This window comes from Pteropus alecto, unplaced genomic scaffold (assembly GCF_000325575.1).
Source record: "Pteropus alecto unplaced genomic scaffold, ASM32557v1 scaffold214, whole genome shotgun sequence".
Classification (NCBI taxonomy): Eukaryota; Metazoa; Chordata; class Mammalia; order Chiroptera; family Pteropodidae; genus Pteropus; species Pteropus alecto.
The window spans coordinates 80,736-94,956 of NW_006435787.1; the positions used below are offsets into that span (position 1 = coordinate 80,736).

Sequence of the window (14,221 nt, forward strand, 5' to 3'; positions counted from 1 at the left end):
CCGCGGAGCCGCGCTACCGCAGGCGGGCCGGGGTTCACCTGTGTATCCCACACCTGCGCCGCTCCCCGGGACGTGCTGTCCCCACCCTTGTCACCCCTTGCTCCGCCGCGCGTGAGTCCCCAGCCCCTCCCCATCCCTCTGGCCGCCGGCCTCCATCCGCGGGCCTCCATGTTGGACTCCGTGCCCGGCTGCGCTTGGTGGCTTCGCCAGGTTCTCCTTTCCGGCTCAGGGACCTCAGCCGATCCTGAGAAAGCGGAAGCCACGCCTGGCTTCTTGCAAACGTTGTGCTCAGGGATGGGCCTCTGAGAGCGGTCTGGCAGCCCATCTGGCAGTCGGAACCTTGCCTCAGAGGTGTCAAACAAGCAGATCGGGTTTGGGGTGGCTGGTACTCTGAATGTGGATCTCAGAATCCCCCTTTTCCCAAGAATAATACTACTTCCTGTTCCTGATTCTTGGGGAGATGAATGAAACCACAAGGCTGGCTACCCTCTTCCCTCTACCTCCCCATGGCGCCCCCGCGAGGCTCTCAGGAGTTATGTCTCCTTATGAGGTTGATGGGGTTTTTACTCTCCTGAAATCCTGGGTCTGAAGTCTCTGGTGGCGCTGGACAGCCACACAGAGTCGGCTCTTTGTCGTCCAAGCGCTGGTAGCTATGTATGGTAATTCTCTTGTCGCTGTCCCATCTGCTTAGTTTTCACTGATTGGTTTTGAGCACTTCCAGTTCTAAGAAGGCTGAGTATGATGGACAAAGACGGCCAGCTTTGGGGAGCAGGGCACTAGGTGTGGCTGTGCTGCTGGAATTGGTCTCCTCCATTCCTCAAGTGCCGCTGCTTTCCCTGGCACCTAGCACAACAAGGTGGCTTTCATACCCTATGCTGCTGGTACACTGAAGAAGTCTCAGCCTTTCCTTCTCTTCCCTTCAGCCCTAGCCTTTTGGGGAAGAGCTGCCTGGGGCCAAGTTGATGTGGGCACCCTGTGTGGCTTGCAGGCAGTTTTGCAGGGAGTCAGGCAGCGTGTCCTCGGTTTGGAAAGCATCTCTTCTAATTAGGGAAGACTGCCAGCAGTTCAGATGGCCCTCTTCAGGCCGCCCTTGGGCTTCCTCCCAGAGCTGCCTGCCACAGCCCAGGTCTGAAGCTTAGCCGCCCCATCTCCTCTCTGCCCTTCTGGAAGGCGCCGAGGCCTACTCCTCACCCAGTCAGGGCCCCCCATCTCAGCATCCTCCTCACCCACCCGCAGGCTCAGATAGCACTAGGGGTCGTACTACTCAGCAACGTGAATCCCTGGCCTCTGCTCTTATGGTCTACAGGTACCGTGTGGCAGGTCTCCACTCACGAACTGAAAAACTATCTAAACCAGGTCACTCCCCTGCTTGTAACTCTGCACTGGCTTCCAGCTGCACGTCAGATAAAGCCCAGACGCCTTGCCCAGTTGGGCTGGGGGCCCTGACCTCCATGCCTGCTTTTTGCCACACAGGCCACAGTAGCTTGCCAGCACTGCCGCCTCCTTTCTCTGCCTCAGGTTGCAGTGCGGCTCCTCCCCAGAGCCGCTGCCCTTGCTGTTCCCTCTGCCCTGAGCACCCTCCACCTCGTCCCAGGGCTCCCCAAACCTCCGTTCTGATGCTGCCTTCTTGGAGGAGCGTTCCTCGGTTCCTTGCTCCATGTTACACTTTTTCGTACCCATGCCAGATACTCTCATTGGTCGCCTTTCTCCCCCAACCAGAAGGGCGAGGTGGGTGGGCCCTGTCTCTGTCCTTGGTGCAGGCCTGTCATGTGTAGTAGGTGCTCAGGTGACGATGGACTGCGGGGCAGGAGACGTGGGAAATGACACACTAGACCAGGTTTTCCCTTTGACTTGCTGTCCAGTGGATCAGCGCCCCACCCGGTAGTCAGCCAGAACTGCTGGGAAGCCACCTCTTCCAGAAGGTTCTGGATGTTCACCACCTCCCAAGTCTTCCTTTTCCCTGTTTCTCTGAGTGTTCCTCTCTGTTTCCTCCTCCCATCGTCTCTCTCCTCCTGGGGAGCATGATTCTTTCCTGGCAGCCTGCCCCCCATCAACCAAGTCCCCTGGGCCCGGGTCGGATTTCTCTTCCCACTTTCTCAACCATGGGCAGCTCTGCCCAGCAGCTTTAACAGAGCGTTGCCCTCAGCAGGCCGGGGCTGCAAAGACCTTCGCATAGCTGTGTCCGCCTTGGATGACACGAACCATAGTCCTAAGCACCTCTGGGCACAAGTTTTTGATCTTGAATCGTACAGAGAAAGGTGTGGCCCATGGTCACCTATGGAGAGTTAAGGCTCGGCTAGATGTAGCGCCTGCCCCACTGACAAGCTTGTCCTGGGAGGTGCTGCACACTCGTCATGGCTCCTGTGGCTTCTGACGCTGCGCAAGGCTCCAGTTTGTGGGCGAGTCCCAGCCAGGAGGCCAACCTGCAGCTGGCAGACCTGCCCAGGCCATCGGCATCCTCCCCAGTGCCACATGTGCCTTCTTCCTGCTCCCTGGGGTGTTCTGGGTCATGTAGCGCCTGCCCCACTGACAAGCTTGTCCTGGGAGCTCCTGCACACTCGTCATGGCTCCTGTGGCTTCTGATGCTGCGCAAGGCTCCAGTTTGTGGGCGAGTCCCAGCCCAGGAGGCCAACCTGCAGCTGGCAGACCTGCCCAGGCCATCGGCATCCTCCCCAGTGCCACATGTGCCTTCTTCCTGCTCCCTGGGGTGTTCTGGGTCAGGGATGTGTGAGTATGTGTCTTTTCACACTCACGTACCTGCTATGCAGGTGGGCATTTTACACACAAATGTGGGAAAGGTTGCCATCAAACTTTACGGTTTGGTTTCCCTCAAGTGGATGAAGGCTCCCTGCCTTCTCAGGTTTGTCTCTCATGCGCCCCCGTGGTCAGGCCAGCGGCACCCCAGCTTTGGAGCTGAGAAGGCCGCAGCTTTGGGAGGCCCAGCGGCCTACTGACATCTGGCCTGGCGGGTCACAGTGGGCCTCATGTGGACGCAGTGTCCCTGCCGTGCTGGGTGCCGGGCTGGAGGCAGACAGCGCCTGCCGCAGGCTCCAGAGCCGCCGTGTTCCGTTTCAGGGCTCTCTTTACCTACGAAGGCAACAGCAATGACATCCGTGTGGCCGGCACTGGCGGTGAGTATGGGATCGGCCAGGCTCTCGGAGGGAGGTGAGGGACGTGAAAGGGAAGAGGTTGTGACTGTTAGTGCGGCCATCACAGTAGGAGGAAGGCGACTTGGGGTGCACAGGTGTCCCCTGCATGTGGTGCAACTGCAGTGACACTTACCCGGCTCCGGAGGGGCCCGCCACTTTAGCGTTGATGTTGGGGAGTTCTCTGGCCCCGATTGGGGTGTGGACCAGACTCAGGGGCTCCACCGAGCAGTGAGGACCCCAGCACTGATGGCCCTTTCTGGGTCTCAGATGTTTCCTAGTGAAAGTGAGTCGCTGGCCTTCCTGGCTTGGGTGCATGGCAGCGCTGCCCTCGGTGTGGTGGCGAGGCAGCCTGCCCCCAGCTCAAGCAGCTCACGCAGCACCGCAGCCCGCCTTCCCTCTGCCCTCCTAGTGGGCAGGCCCCCTACTGAGAGGTCGCACGGAAGAGTGCTGCCGGAGGATGGGCAGCAAGAGGTCTCTGCAGGAACAGTGGGCCGAGACGACAGGGTACGGATGCCCCGTCTCCTCCCTGTGCTCCAGGCCTGCTCGCCTTGTCCCACGAGTGGCTGTGGTAACTGGTAGCGAGCCTGTCCTCGCGAGCACCTTCTCCGATGGTCCCCTTTCTAGGACTGCCCTGAGGTGGTCTCACATACACTGTGCTGCCCTAGGAGGCACAATTGCAGAGTTCAGCAGCTGTGTTCCTCCTCACAGTCCAGAAGGTTTGGAGGGCTGATGGGAACCACAAACTCTGGTACATGCTGGCCCCGCAGCCTCAGTGTCAGGAGGGTGTGGCTTAGCGGCCCTCCTGTGCCCCAGTGACTGTGAGTCAGTGAGCTGAGCCCTGCACGGCTGCAGGCTGTTGCCACTTGCTCAAGACCCTCTGGGTGGCCCGGAGTCTGAGCATACATCTGGGCCAGGGTGGGGTGACTTGCAGGTGGGTCCTGTTACTTCAGGGAGAATGGTGGGGTTCAGGCAGTGGCAAAATTATTGCAGAGACCTTGCTTTAGAAAGTTTGCTCCCTGGTTTGTGGCAGAAATGACATTTTTATTTTCTGGAATTGCCTGTGGGTTTGTAAAAGTGGTTTAAACTAGTGTGGGCAGGGATTGCCGGAGGTGCTCGTCCTAAGTGCGGACCCTGCGGCCCACCCAGCTCGCCCACAAACCCCATAGGGCCAGGGCCAGCACCTCATTCCGATGCAGGTGGCGCCAAGAACCCTGGTTTAGAGGCAGCTTGGGCTTCCTTTCCTGGGGGACTGGGTGCCGGGGTGGGTGGGGGTGCCTGGGCCACCGCTGACTCTCCTGTGACTGCTGCAGAGGGGGGCCTGGAGGAGATGGTGGAGGAGCTCAACAGCGGGAAGGTGATGTACGCTTTCTGCAGGGTGAAGGACCCCAACTCTGGCCTGCCCAAGTTTGTCCTCATCAACTGGGTACGTAGGGCTGAGGGCTCTGAGTCTTGTGTAGATGTGAGCAGGAAGCTGCCTTTTCCGCTTCCCTCTGCCTCGCGGTTGGAGCGGAGGAGGACCTGACCCAGGACAGCTCTGGCTGGTGGGTGAATGGCCGGATTCCATCACTGCAGCCCACGAATACCTGGGGCCCTGCTAGGGCGGAATATACCCTCCCCACTTGGAATTACTCCTGCAAAATGAAATAAACACAGTCGCAGGACACTCTTGTTCCTGTCCCCTTCAGGGTGGTCATCCCGAAAGAGCAGAGGGCATGGAGGGGGTTGGGGAGGCTCAAGTGCAAGGCGGGGCCTGGGTGGGGATGAGGGGATTCTGAGCCCAGCCTGCAGAAGTTGCCCAAGGACCCTCCCTGTCTTCTGTGGTGGCCGTTGTCCCTCCCTGGGACATGAAGCCACTGGTGGGAGCGCAACAGCTTTGGGGAACTGGCGGGTCATGCCCAGTGTTGTATTGCAGACGGGCGAGGGCGTGAATGACGTGCGGAAGGGAGCGTGTGCCAGCCACGTCAGCACCATGGCCGGCTTCCTGAAGGTGAGGGCTGCTGCCCCCAGGGCCTCACGGGTCTCGCCACTTACTGTGAGTGAGTGGCACTGAGCTGGAGTGCCCCACAGCTCGGCCCAGGCTCGGTCTGGACACCAAGGGGGTGGCTAGAGCCACCGCCAGCTGGCCTCAGCGAGGAGGACCGTGTTGCAGCTGGCCTGGCTTCCACCCCTAGTACGATACTGTGAACCTCGGCAGTGCCATGAGGGTTCGGAGCTGGGGAGGGCTGCTCAGCGCCGCGCACACGCTCTCCCCCAGTGCAGGGCTTTCCAGGCCGTCTGCACGCCAGCCTCACTCTCTTGTTCCTGAAAGGAACCTGGTTTCCTTTCAGAAGTGTTTGTTCGCTCATCAGCTGACTATGCACTTCCTTGGTTACTGGCAAGGAGGTTCTGGGGCTCCGAATTCCAGTTCTGCCAACACTTCTTCAGGAGCTAAAAGATAGGGTCCCAGGCTTATTGGGTGTTTAGTGACAGTGGGTGGGATCATGGCCTGACTTCTCAGGAAGAGATCAGCGGCTCACTAAAAAACGTGCTTGTGGCCAGGTGCCCTTCATGGTTACTTTTCACTGATTACAAAGAAGAAACCCTCTAATGCTTGAGGTGTCAGTCAAACTGCAGAACCACAGAACATGCCACGGGCCACCAGGGCCGCACACGAGCTGGGACAAGGCCAAAGGTTAGCCTCGGTTCTGCTGAGCCCAAGGCCAGTGCCGCAGCGCCTGTTGTCAGTGCAGTCGCATCCCCTTTGCTAAGTGCTGCTCCCGCTACAGGGGGCCCACGTCACCATCAACGCAAGGGCTGAGGAGGACGTGGAGCCCGAGTGCATCATGCAGAAGGTGGCCAGGGCCTCTGGCGCCAACTATACCTTCCACAGGGAGAGCGGCCGCTTCCAGGACACAGGCCCCCAGGCCCCAGTGGTGAGTCGTTCCCTGGCCTAAGCAGAGGGGTGAGGATTGCGTTCCCACTGTCCAGCCTGCCTGGGCCTGCCCTCAGCACCTTAGCCCTTGTGGGGCTGGGCTCCTGCCTGCCTGGCGTCAAGTCCCTGAGCCAGATGGGGGTGCAGATGGCGACCCACGTCTGATGGGGCAGGAGCTTCCCCCGGGGAGGCCGGCACTCATCAGCATGAGTCGCAGCGCGGGCCCTGCTGCTGATGTGACGGGCCTTCCTGGAGCCCCTGGTGCTGGCTGGGTGGGGCCAGAGATCTCTGCACCAGCGGTTAAGTCTCCCCCGAGGCCACGGCACCAGCACGTCCTGTGTGGCCCTGGATGATGTCTACTGTAGAGGACCTTCAGGTGGCAGACCGGGCAGGCCCCTTCACGTCGTGGGTAGATAGCTACGGCCTATGGCTCTGGTGCTGGGTGGGGTCTGAGTCCCCTGACACATAGTAGGGGTCCCTGGAGACTCGGTGGGCATGTGGTGGGCAGCTGCTTGAGGCTGGTGGGCCAGCCACCTAGGAGTGACCCCTGGCCAGAGGTCTGCCTCAGAACTGCCCAGCCTACGTGCCTGCCCTGGCTCCCACTACCAGGGCCTTATTCAACCAGAGACCCCCCCCAGGGCTGTCTGGCTTGAGCTTCCCCGCTCAGCGGTTTCCAGGGCTTTTCAGGGTCACCTCTGCCGGGTGCCACCCTCATAGTTCTCACCTGTGCTGTACGCTCTTGCCGATGGCCTCGCTGTGGACCCTCTGTCCCCACAGGGCTCTGTGTACCAGAAGACCAATGCGGTGTCTGAGATCAAGAGGGTCGGCAAAGACAGCTTCTGGGCCAAAGCGGAGGTGAGCGTTGCTGGGGAAGCGGGGACGACAGCTGGTGGCCAGGGCGCCATCGTCATCGCGGGTGCCAGGCAGCGTCCCTCACAATGAGCCCCTAGAGCAGGTGTTCCTGTTAGCACCCAAGCACGGGGGGTCAGACTGCTTCAGGGGTCAGGGAGGGGTGCGACTGTCACTGTAGCCCCGTGTGGGCACCGGGGGGGCAGGGGCACGGCGGGCTGAGCACGCTCCCCACAGAAGGAGGAGGAGAACCGCAGGCTGGAGGAGAAGCGGCGGGCGGAGCAGGAGCGCCAGCGGCTGGAGGAGGAGCGCCGGGAGCGGGAGCTGCGCGAGGCTGCCCGCCGGGAGCAGCGCTACCAGGAGCAGAGCGCCGGCGGCGAGGCCAGCCTGCAGAGGTGAGCCCCAGAGGCGAGGGGGCGGCCGAGGGGACCCCGGGCCCTGGGTGCAGCTCTTCCTCCTCCCCTCTTGGCAGGAAGTGTGAGCAGCAGGACGTGGCTCTGAGGAACAGAGAGGAGCAGGTGAGACTGGGGGCTCCGACAGAGGCCAGTCACCGCCGTGCCACGTGGGCTCCTGGTGCACAGGCCGGGCCCAGCAGCTTGAGGGCTTGCCGTCAGGGTCCTGCAGCCGGCAGGGCACATCTGAGGTGGCCACAGCCATGTGAGCGGAGGGCGGAAGCCCCTGGCATGGACCTTGCTGTCCTGGAGGAGGCCTGTGAGCGGTGTTCGCTTCCTGGCTCCCCAGAGCCATGGGGCCGGGCAGGCTGATGGGCTTCTGGGATCGTGCTCATGGCTGGGCCCCCGTGCTCCCCCAGGAGCCCGTCTGCCAGCAGTCAGCACACCCAAGGGAGGTTTTCAGGCAGAAGGAGAGAGCCACGTCCACCACACTCGTCTCCAGCTGCCAGCCAGGTGAGACTTTCCTCTGCCTTGCTGTGAACCATAAGGCGGGGCAGGTCCCCAAGGAAGCGACAAGTGTGGCAGAAGGTGACAGGGCTGAGTGAGCAATGAGAGTCTCTGCCCATGAAGGCAACTTCTGGGAGGGGACCCAGGGACCCAAGTGTCCCTTTCCTAGCCAGGTCAAGGCCTGCAGAGGTCTGCTGGGAAAGGAGGGGGCTGCATGTGGCTCCAGAGTGAAGACCTGCCAGCCCTGGCCCCATAAACCCCTGCTACAGCTCACCCATTGGGCTGTCACTTGGCTCCCAGGGACCTGCATCAGTCACTTCTCTGGCCCCCAAAGGACACAGGACCAGTCCTACAGGCCAGCTTTCTGACATTGCATGTGTCCCCCGGGGGGCTGCTTAGAGCATCCTAGTGTGTGTGTGACATGCACAGACGAGGTAGTGTTTTTGCAGCTGTCGTGTCCACATTCACTTCCTGTGTGACAGCCATGACCTTAGGACAGGCCCACCGTCTGGGCAGTGCAGGGCACAAAAAAGGAAGGGCTGCTTGCTCTCTCCTGCTGCATGACATCGTGTTTACCGTCATCCTGCAGGCAAACTGAAGAGCCCCTTCCTGCAGAAGCAGCTCACCCAGCCTGAGCTCCCCCTCGGCGGAGAACTGCACGCCACCTCAAGGCCCCGGGCAGGCAAGGCTCTGGCCGCCCGCGGGGGCTGGGGGCAGCCAGGGGTGTCCTCTCTCCGGCCCAGAGTCAGTGAGCTGCATCCTCCCCGCAGGTCTCCATGAGCAGTCAGCAGCCAGCGCCCCAACCTGTCCAGCACAAGCTGGAGAGGAGGCTGTGTATGAGGAGCCCCCAGTGCAGGACGCCCTCTATGAGGAGCCCCCTATGGTGAGTGTGCTGCAGCGGAGCAGGGCTGTGAGGGCCACATCCCTGACGCCTTCCTCCGTGGCTCGCTGCGTGTGGGTTGTCTTGTTTAGAGTTGGTGCCACCTATGGGACCACCCCTCCCCCAGCCTGGCATGAGCCCTGGCCGTGGGCAGGCCAAGGTCAGCGAGACCACAGCCTTCTTTCCCATCTGTGGGCAGGTGCAGCCGCAGGACGCTGGCGCTGAGCATGTGGATAGCTACCCGGAGCTGAGTGGGAAGGGGCTGTGTGCCCGGGCGCTGTACGACTACCAGGCAGGTAACGTGCCACTGCCATCACCCCAGGCCACAGGGCCCCCAGGGCCCCCAGGGTTGTTGGCAAAGAAGATGGAGTGAGGGGACAGTGGGTGGACGCCCCGTACAGCCCTTCCTTTGTGCTTCGGGCAGCTGCTTGCCAACATAGTGTAAGAGCCTGAGGTGTGGCCAAAGAGGTGACATTGGGTGGCGGCCTTGGGAGCAGGCTGACACGTGGAAGTGCCGTCTCCAGCCTTTTGCTGCAGCGGCGGGCCCAGAGCCTGACTCAGGAAGGCGTGTCCCGGGAGATGGCCACTGAAGCAGCCTGGGGACTCCGAGCCCCCAGTGCAGCCTCTGGGCTCGTCCCTTGCAGCTGACGAGACCGAGATCTCCTTTGACCCCGAGAACCTCATCACGGGCATCGAGGTGATTGACGAGGGCTGGTGGCGTGGCTACGGGCCGGACGGCCGCTTCGGCATGTTCCCTGCCAACTACGTGGAGCTGATGCAGTGAGGGCCCCGCGCTGCTGGCGGAGGCTCAGGGCCACCCTTCCCTCCCCCCACACGTGTCTTGCTGGAAGTGGGGTGAGAGTTGCACACAGCGCTCTTCCAGGAGTGGGACCCCGGGGAGAACAGGCCCTTGGGCTCCCTCTGGCTCAAGTAGCTTGGCCTCTATCACCCCAAATGCAGCAATAACCCAGTGATTCCTACACATGCTTCCGGCAGCCTCCCAGGCCTCCAGTCAGTACAGCTCTTGACCCCAATAAAGGACATTGAGTCAGGCCTCACCCATGCCAGCCCCTGGGGATGTCTGAGCAGTGGCATCTGGTGGCATGCATTTGCCTTCTTCCTTTCCTCTGGGCCCTAAGGGGTGGGGGGCGACAGCTGCCAGTGACCCTGGGGACTCAACAGCTTATGACCAGAGTGGTTCATGGCACCTGGCAGCAGTAGCTGGTCTTTCTGGATCCTGCTGTGCGCTCCATTTCTCTGTCCCTCTGCCTGGGCTGTGGGCAGAGGGGACAGACAGCCAAGCCCTCATCTGAGTGTGTGAAGGAAGATGTGGAAACATCGGTAGACACATCGGTCCTGCACAGCTTCCACCTGCCCTCTGGTCCTGCTGTGCGCCTCCAGGGTGGCTATACCTGTGGTCTTCCCATGTCTGCCAGCCCACCCGTCTTCTCTTAAGAACTGCCCCCAAGGGTCCCCAGGTCCCAGCCCCTGACTGCCCCGTGTGGAACAAGCCCCCCCCTGCTGTCCGGCGCGTGTGTGCGTGTTCACCCTGTGCACAGCTGGCCACAGCCACCTGGGAGAAGCATAAACACTAGGGCGTGAGTGCAGCCAGCCCGCGTGTCAGTTCTGGGGGTGTGGGGGATGGCGAGGGCCCCCATTCCCTCCATGCTGGCCAGTGTGAGCGTGTCCGTGGAGGCACCTGACACCAGTGAATGTTAGGGAAACCACACTTCCTTGTGAGCCCTGGGAGTTGCTAGGCAGAAGCTGCCTGGGGTGAAGGCCACACTGAGGAGACCCCAGGTGGTGACCAAGCCCAGTACCCACTTTCAGTGTGGTGGCAGTAGCCTGTCCTGTGTTTCTTGTGGATAGGCCATGCTCAAGCAAGCCTCACATCCTGATTTTTCTCCCACAAAAATGACAGCACCTGCCCCCTAGGTCTGGAGGCCCCATGAGTCATATATTCCCAGGTTTGAGGCCCACTGTGGGCTTGTCTGTCTCCAAACTAGGGGATACCCAGGAGGCCACCTCACCCTGCCTGCCCTGGGGATGCAAGGACAGCACAGGACAACCCACCTAAAGGAAACTGACCATGAAGTGGTGTCCTGCCTGGCGTTCTCGCTCACCGTGGGCAGGGCTGGGCCACTTGGATTCTTAAAGTGACCCCAGGCATTTCTAGATTCCAGAGCAAGGTTACAAAATGGCTCTTCAGCTTCGGGGTATACAACAAGGGCTAGTTAGGGGCCACCTGATAACCAGAGATGGGGGCTAGGTTCATGCTCCTGGTCCTCAGGGTTCCCATATGTAATAGCCAGACCCCCCAGGATAGTGTTTGCAGAACCTCCAGCTCTGGGCCTGTGGACCCAGCTGAGGGTACTATGGGTTGAACATGTGCCACCCCACATGCCTGACGCATAGGGCCATGCTGGACTGCAGGCAGCTTTATTGCCAGAGCCCACCCTTCACTTGGCCTTGCCCTGGGCAGCCACAGCCTCCATGGCCTTCCGGACAGTCTCCTCATCACCCAGGAACCGCATGGGCTTGATGGGCTTCAGTCCCTTGTCCAGCTCGTACACGATGGGGATCCCCGTGGGCAGGTTCAGCTCCATGATGGCCTGGTCTGACATCCCTGGGCGGGAACCAAAGGTCCTCAGCCCTCCCGGCCTGTTCACCAGGCGGCCACCTGCTTTTGCGCTCAGCAGGCTCCGTGACTGACGAGCCACAGAGCTGGTCGGCCAGGCAGCATGGCCATGGGAACGTGCTGGAGATCGGGACAGCCGAGGGAAGGCGGCCTACAGAAAGCTGCGCTAAACCAAGGACCTTTTCCCCTGCCCCAGCTCCTGTGACCTGGGGTGGCGCCATGGGGCTCAGCCCAGTGTGACCTCTGCCCCAACCCATGGTTGTTTGGGTTCAGTCAGGCCATTAGCTGCACATTTTTAGAGAGTTCTAAACTGGGCATCCTAAACAGTGGAGCAGGGGGTTCTCTCAAGATGAGGGGCAGCAGGATGGGCCTCCCATGGCCAAGGTGGACACAGACTCCATCCGGTGAAAGGGTAGCATTTTCTGCAGAAACCTGACGCTGCTGGCCGCTGTCAGTCCTGGCCTGGAATAGCTCACCCTTTGGCATTTGTGCCACCTTGCAGTGCAAGGAGGCCAGTTCTCTGGGGAACGGAGGGCCCAGCCATGTCCCCTCAGTGTGCCCTTTGCTCCCAGCTAGCGTAGAGGCACGTGGGCGTGTGAAGCCCCAGGGAGGGTGGGAGGGGCAGAAGATGTCCTCTGTCTGCTGGACTCAGCGCCAGGTGTGGGACGTGTGCATGGACCTGGCGTCCTGGGGCCTGCTTGTCTGCTCTGGCCAGCTGCCTAGCAACCCCACCTGCCTCCTGTTTCCGTGACCCCAACAAGTCTGAAGCCATTCTGATGCTGACAGACTCGTCTATGTCTGCAAACCCTGAAGGCCTCTGTTGCTGCCTGAGCGGGCTTCAAAGGGGGCCACTGGAGTACCCCACCATGCTGTGCGGTTGCCCCAGCCCTCTGGTAGGAGCCCAGCTGCAAAACTGCCCCTTTTGACTGGTCATACTTCTGCATGGAGGGACAGGGCTCTGCCTCAGCCCCACATGCAGGAACCAGCAGTACCAAGAACTACCAGGTGAGTCCCAACATGATGTGACTAGACCAGGGACACAGCAAAGCAGGATTTGGAACTTGTCAGCTCTGCCTTTTCCTAGCTTAGTGTCATTGGCCAAAATGCCACCCTGAGCCCTCCCCACCTTAGCCCCTGTGCAGGGTGGGCCTGGGCACTGGGTCTGTGATGGCACGTGTTTTCACCTACCATTGTCAGGAGGAAGCTGCGGTGTCTGTTTTAAATAGTTTCTCCAACCCTTCCAGCTCAATTCAGTTTGAAAGCCCTACCCTGGGCACTGACGGCTGTAAAGCCGCCTGGGCCAGGCAGTGGGCATTGCTGAACTGGAAGCCAGACATGCAAGGGCCCATGTCCCCTCCACCTCTCCCCATGCAGCACGTGAGGGACGCCTCACCTTCCAGGTGCTTGACAATGCCCCGCAGGCTGTTCCCGTGGGCTGCAATCAGCACCCTCTTGCCAGCCTTTATCTGGGGGGCGATCTCCTCGTTCCAGAAGGGCAGGGCCCGGGCGATGGTGTCCTTGAGGCTCTCGCAAATAGGCAGTTCCCCGGGCTTCAGGCCTGCGTAGCGCCGCTCCTGGGGGCACCATGCTGCTGTGTACCCAGAGACAGCCACCCCACCCAGCTCTGTCCCCAGGCCCTGCCCCCGGCTTTCCTCCTGCCCGCCGCCCCCCCCAGCCACCTACCTTGCTGATGGAGCTGTAGTAGGGGTGCTTCTCGTCCATGGGGGGCGGCGGGATATCGAAGGAGCGCCTCCAGACCTTGACCTGCTCCTCCCCGTGCTTGGCGGCGGTCTCCGCCTTGTTGAGGCCCGTGAGGCCCCCATAGTGCCGCTCGTTCAGGCGCCAGGTACGTACCACAGGCAGCCACATCTGGTCTGTGCCGTCCAGGATGGTCCAGAGAGTGCGGATGGCCCGCTTCAGCACCGACGTGTAGCAGATGTCAAACTCCATCTTGGCGTCCTTGACGGCCTGGGCCCCCCTCTTGGCCTCCTCAGCCCCCTTCTCACTCAGCTCAGCGTCGAACCAGCCGCAGAAGCGGTTCTCCTGGTTCCAGGTGCTCTCGCCGTGCCGAACCATCACGAGGCAGTGGGTGGACATGGTGGTGGTGCTGGGGACCGTGGCAGGCTCCGGACTGGGACAGCTGCCTCCCACCGTGTCACCAGCTTTATAACAGTCCGTCCCCAGCCCCCATCCTGGCCAACTGCCAATCAGCATTCCAGGCCCGACAGGCAGCGGCAGGTGACCAGTAGCAAAGCTTTGGGGGAGGGCAGGCTGGAAGCTGGACTTAAAATAGTTCCAACAGCCACCAGTCCCCCACACGGAGCCCAGGCTGGGGAGGGCTGTCAGCCAGGAAGGGCAAGCCCAAGAGGTGGGTGCTAGGAGAAATGGGTACTGTCCAGAGAAAGGCTTGCCCTGACTTGCCTCCCCGCCCCCATCAAACCCTCCCTGCTCCCAGGGGTCCGGACCCATCAGGCAGAGGCATGAAAACCCCACCCACTTTCTCCTAGCCCCTCAGCACAGCTGGGGACCGGCCTGTGTTTCAGTGGAGAGAGGCTAGTCCCAAAAGGTTCCACTACATGACATCTTGGAGAAGGCAAAGCTATAGGGCCAGAGAGGAAGCAGACGAACAGGTTAGGGGGGTGGAGCTTGTGGCCACGGGGACAGCCTGTGGGTGTCTTGCTTTTGGTGGAGGCGAACAGGTCTACGTGTGTCAAAGCTCATAAAACTGGACTAAAAGAGTCCATTTTACTACATTTTAGTTTTAAAAATGTTTTTAATGGAGTGAGCGATCAGGGAATTCTTAATCTGACAGACTTTGAGTCAAGAGTGATTCCAGCTGGACAGCTAGGCGTGGGGGCGCCTGGGGATCTGAGGAACGGGACCCTGTCCCCTAGG

At 61.0% G+C, this 14,221-nt stretch overlaps 2 protein-coding genes across 4 annotated transcripts; one reads left to right on the plus strand and one right to left on the minus strand.

The window, feature by feature from the left end:
* Positions 1 to 2,596: 2,596 nt before the first annotated feature.
* On the plus strand, positions 2,597 to 9,792 carry DBNL (drebrin like). Of its 3 annotated transcripts, none has more exons than XM_025046506.1 (12): positions 2,611 to 3,131; positions 4,460 to 4,572; positions 5,062 to 5,136; positions 5,915 to 6,061; positions 6,838 to 6,915; positions 7,147 to 7,304; positions 7,358 to 7,427; positions 7,721 to 7,814; positions 8,398 to 8,490; positions 8,579 to 8,691; positions 8,888 to 8,984; positions 9,333 to 9,792. In XM_025046506.1, the coding sequence occupies exons 2-12, from the start codon at positions 4,477 to 4,479 to the stop codon at positions 9,470 to 9,472; spliced, it is 1,161 nt and encodes a 386-aa protein (XP_024902274.1). In that variant the 5' UTR covers positions 2,611 to 3,131; positions 4,460 to 4,476; the 3' UTR covers positions 9,473 to 9,792. The 3 variants fall into 3 exon arrangements, with proteins under 3 accessions (XP_024902275.1, XP_024902274.1, XP_006911528.1); XM_006911466.3 differs by having other exon boundaries at positions 2,988 to 3,131; positions 7,382 to 7,427; XM_025046507.1 differs by lacking the exon at positions 8,398 to 8,490 and having other exon boundaries at positions 2,597 to 3,131.
* Positions 9,793 to 11,111: 1,319 nt separating this feature from the next.
* Positions 11,112 to 13,815, minus strand: PGAM2 (phosphoglycerate mutase 2). Its single transcript, XM_006911469.3, has 3 exons — positions 13,010 to 13,815; positions 12,720 to 12,900; positions 11,112 to 11,314 (listed from the first exon to the last, which is right to left on the minus strand). The coding sequence occupies exons 1-3, from the start codon at positions 13,793 to 13,795 to the stop codon at positions 11,148 to 11,150; spliced, it is 1,134 nt and encodes a 377-aa protein (XP_006911531.1). The 5' UTR covers positions 13,796 to 13,815; the 3' UTR covers positions 11,112 to 11,147.
* Between the last annotated feature and the right edge of the window lie 406 nt (positions 13,816 to 14,221).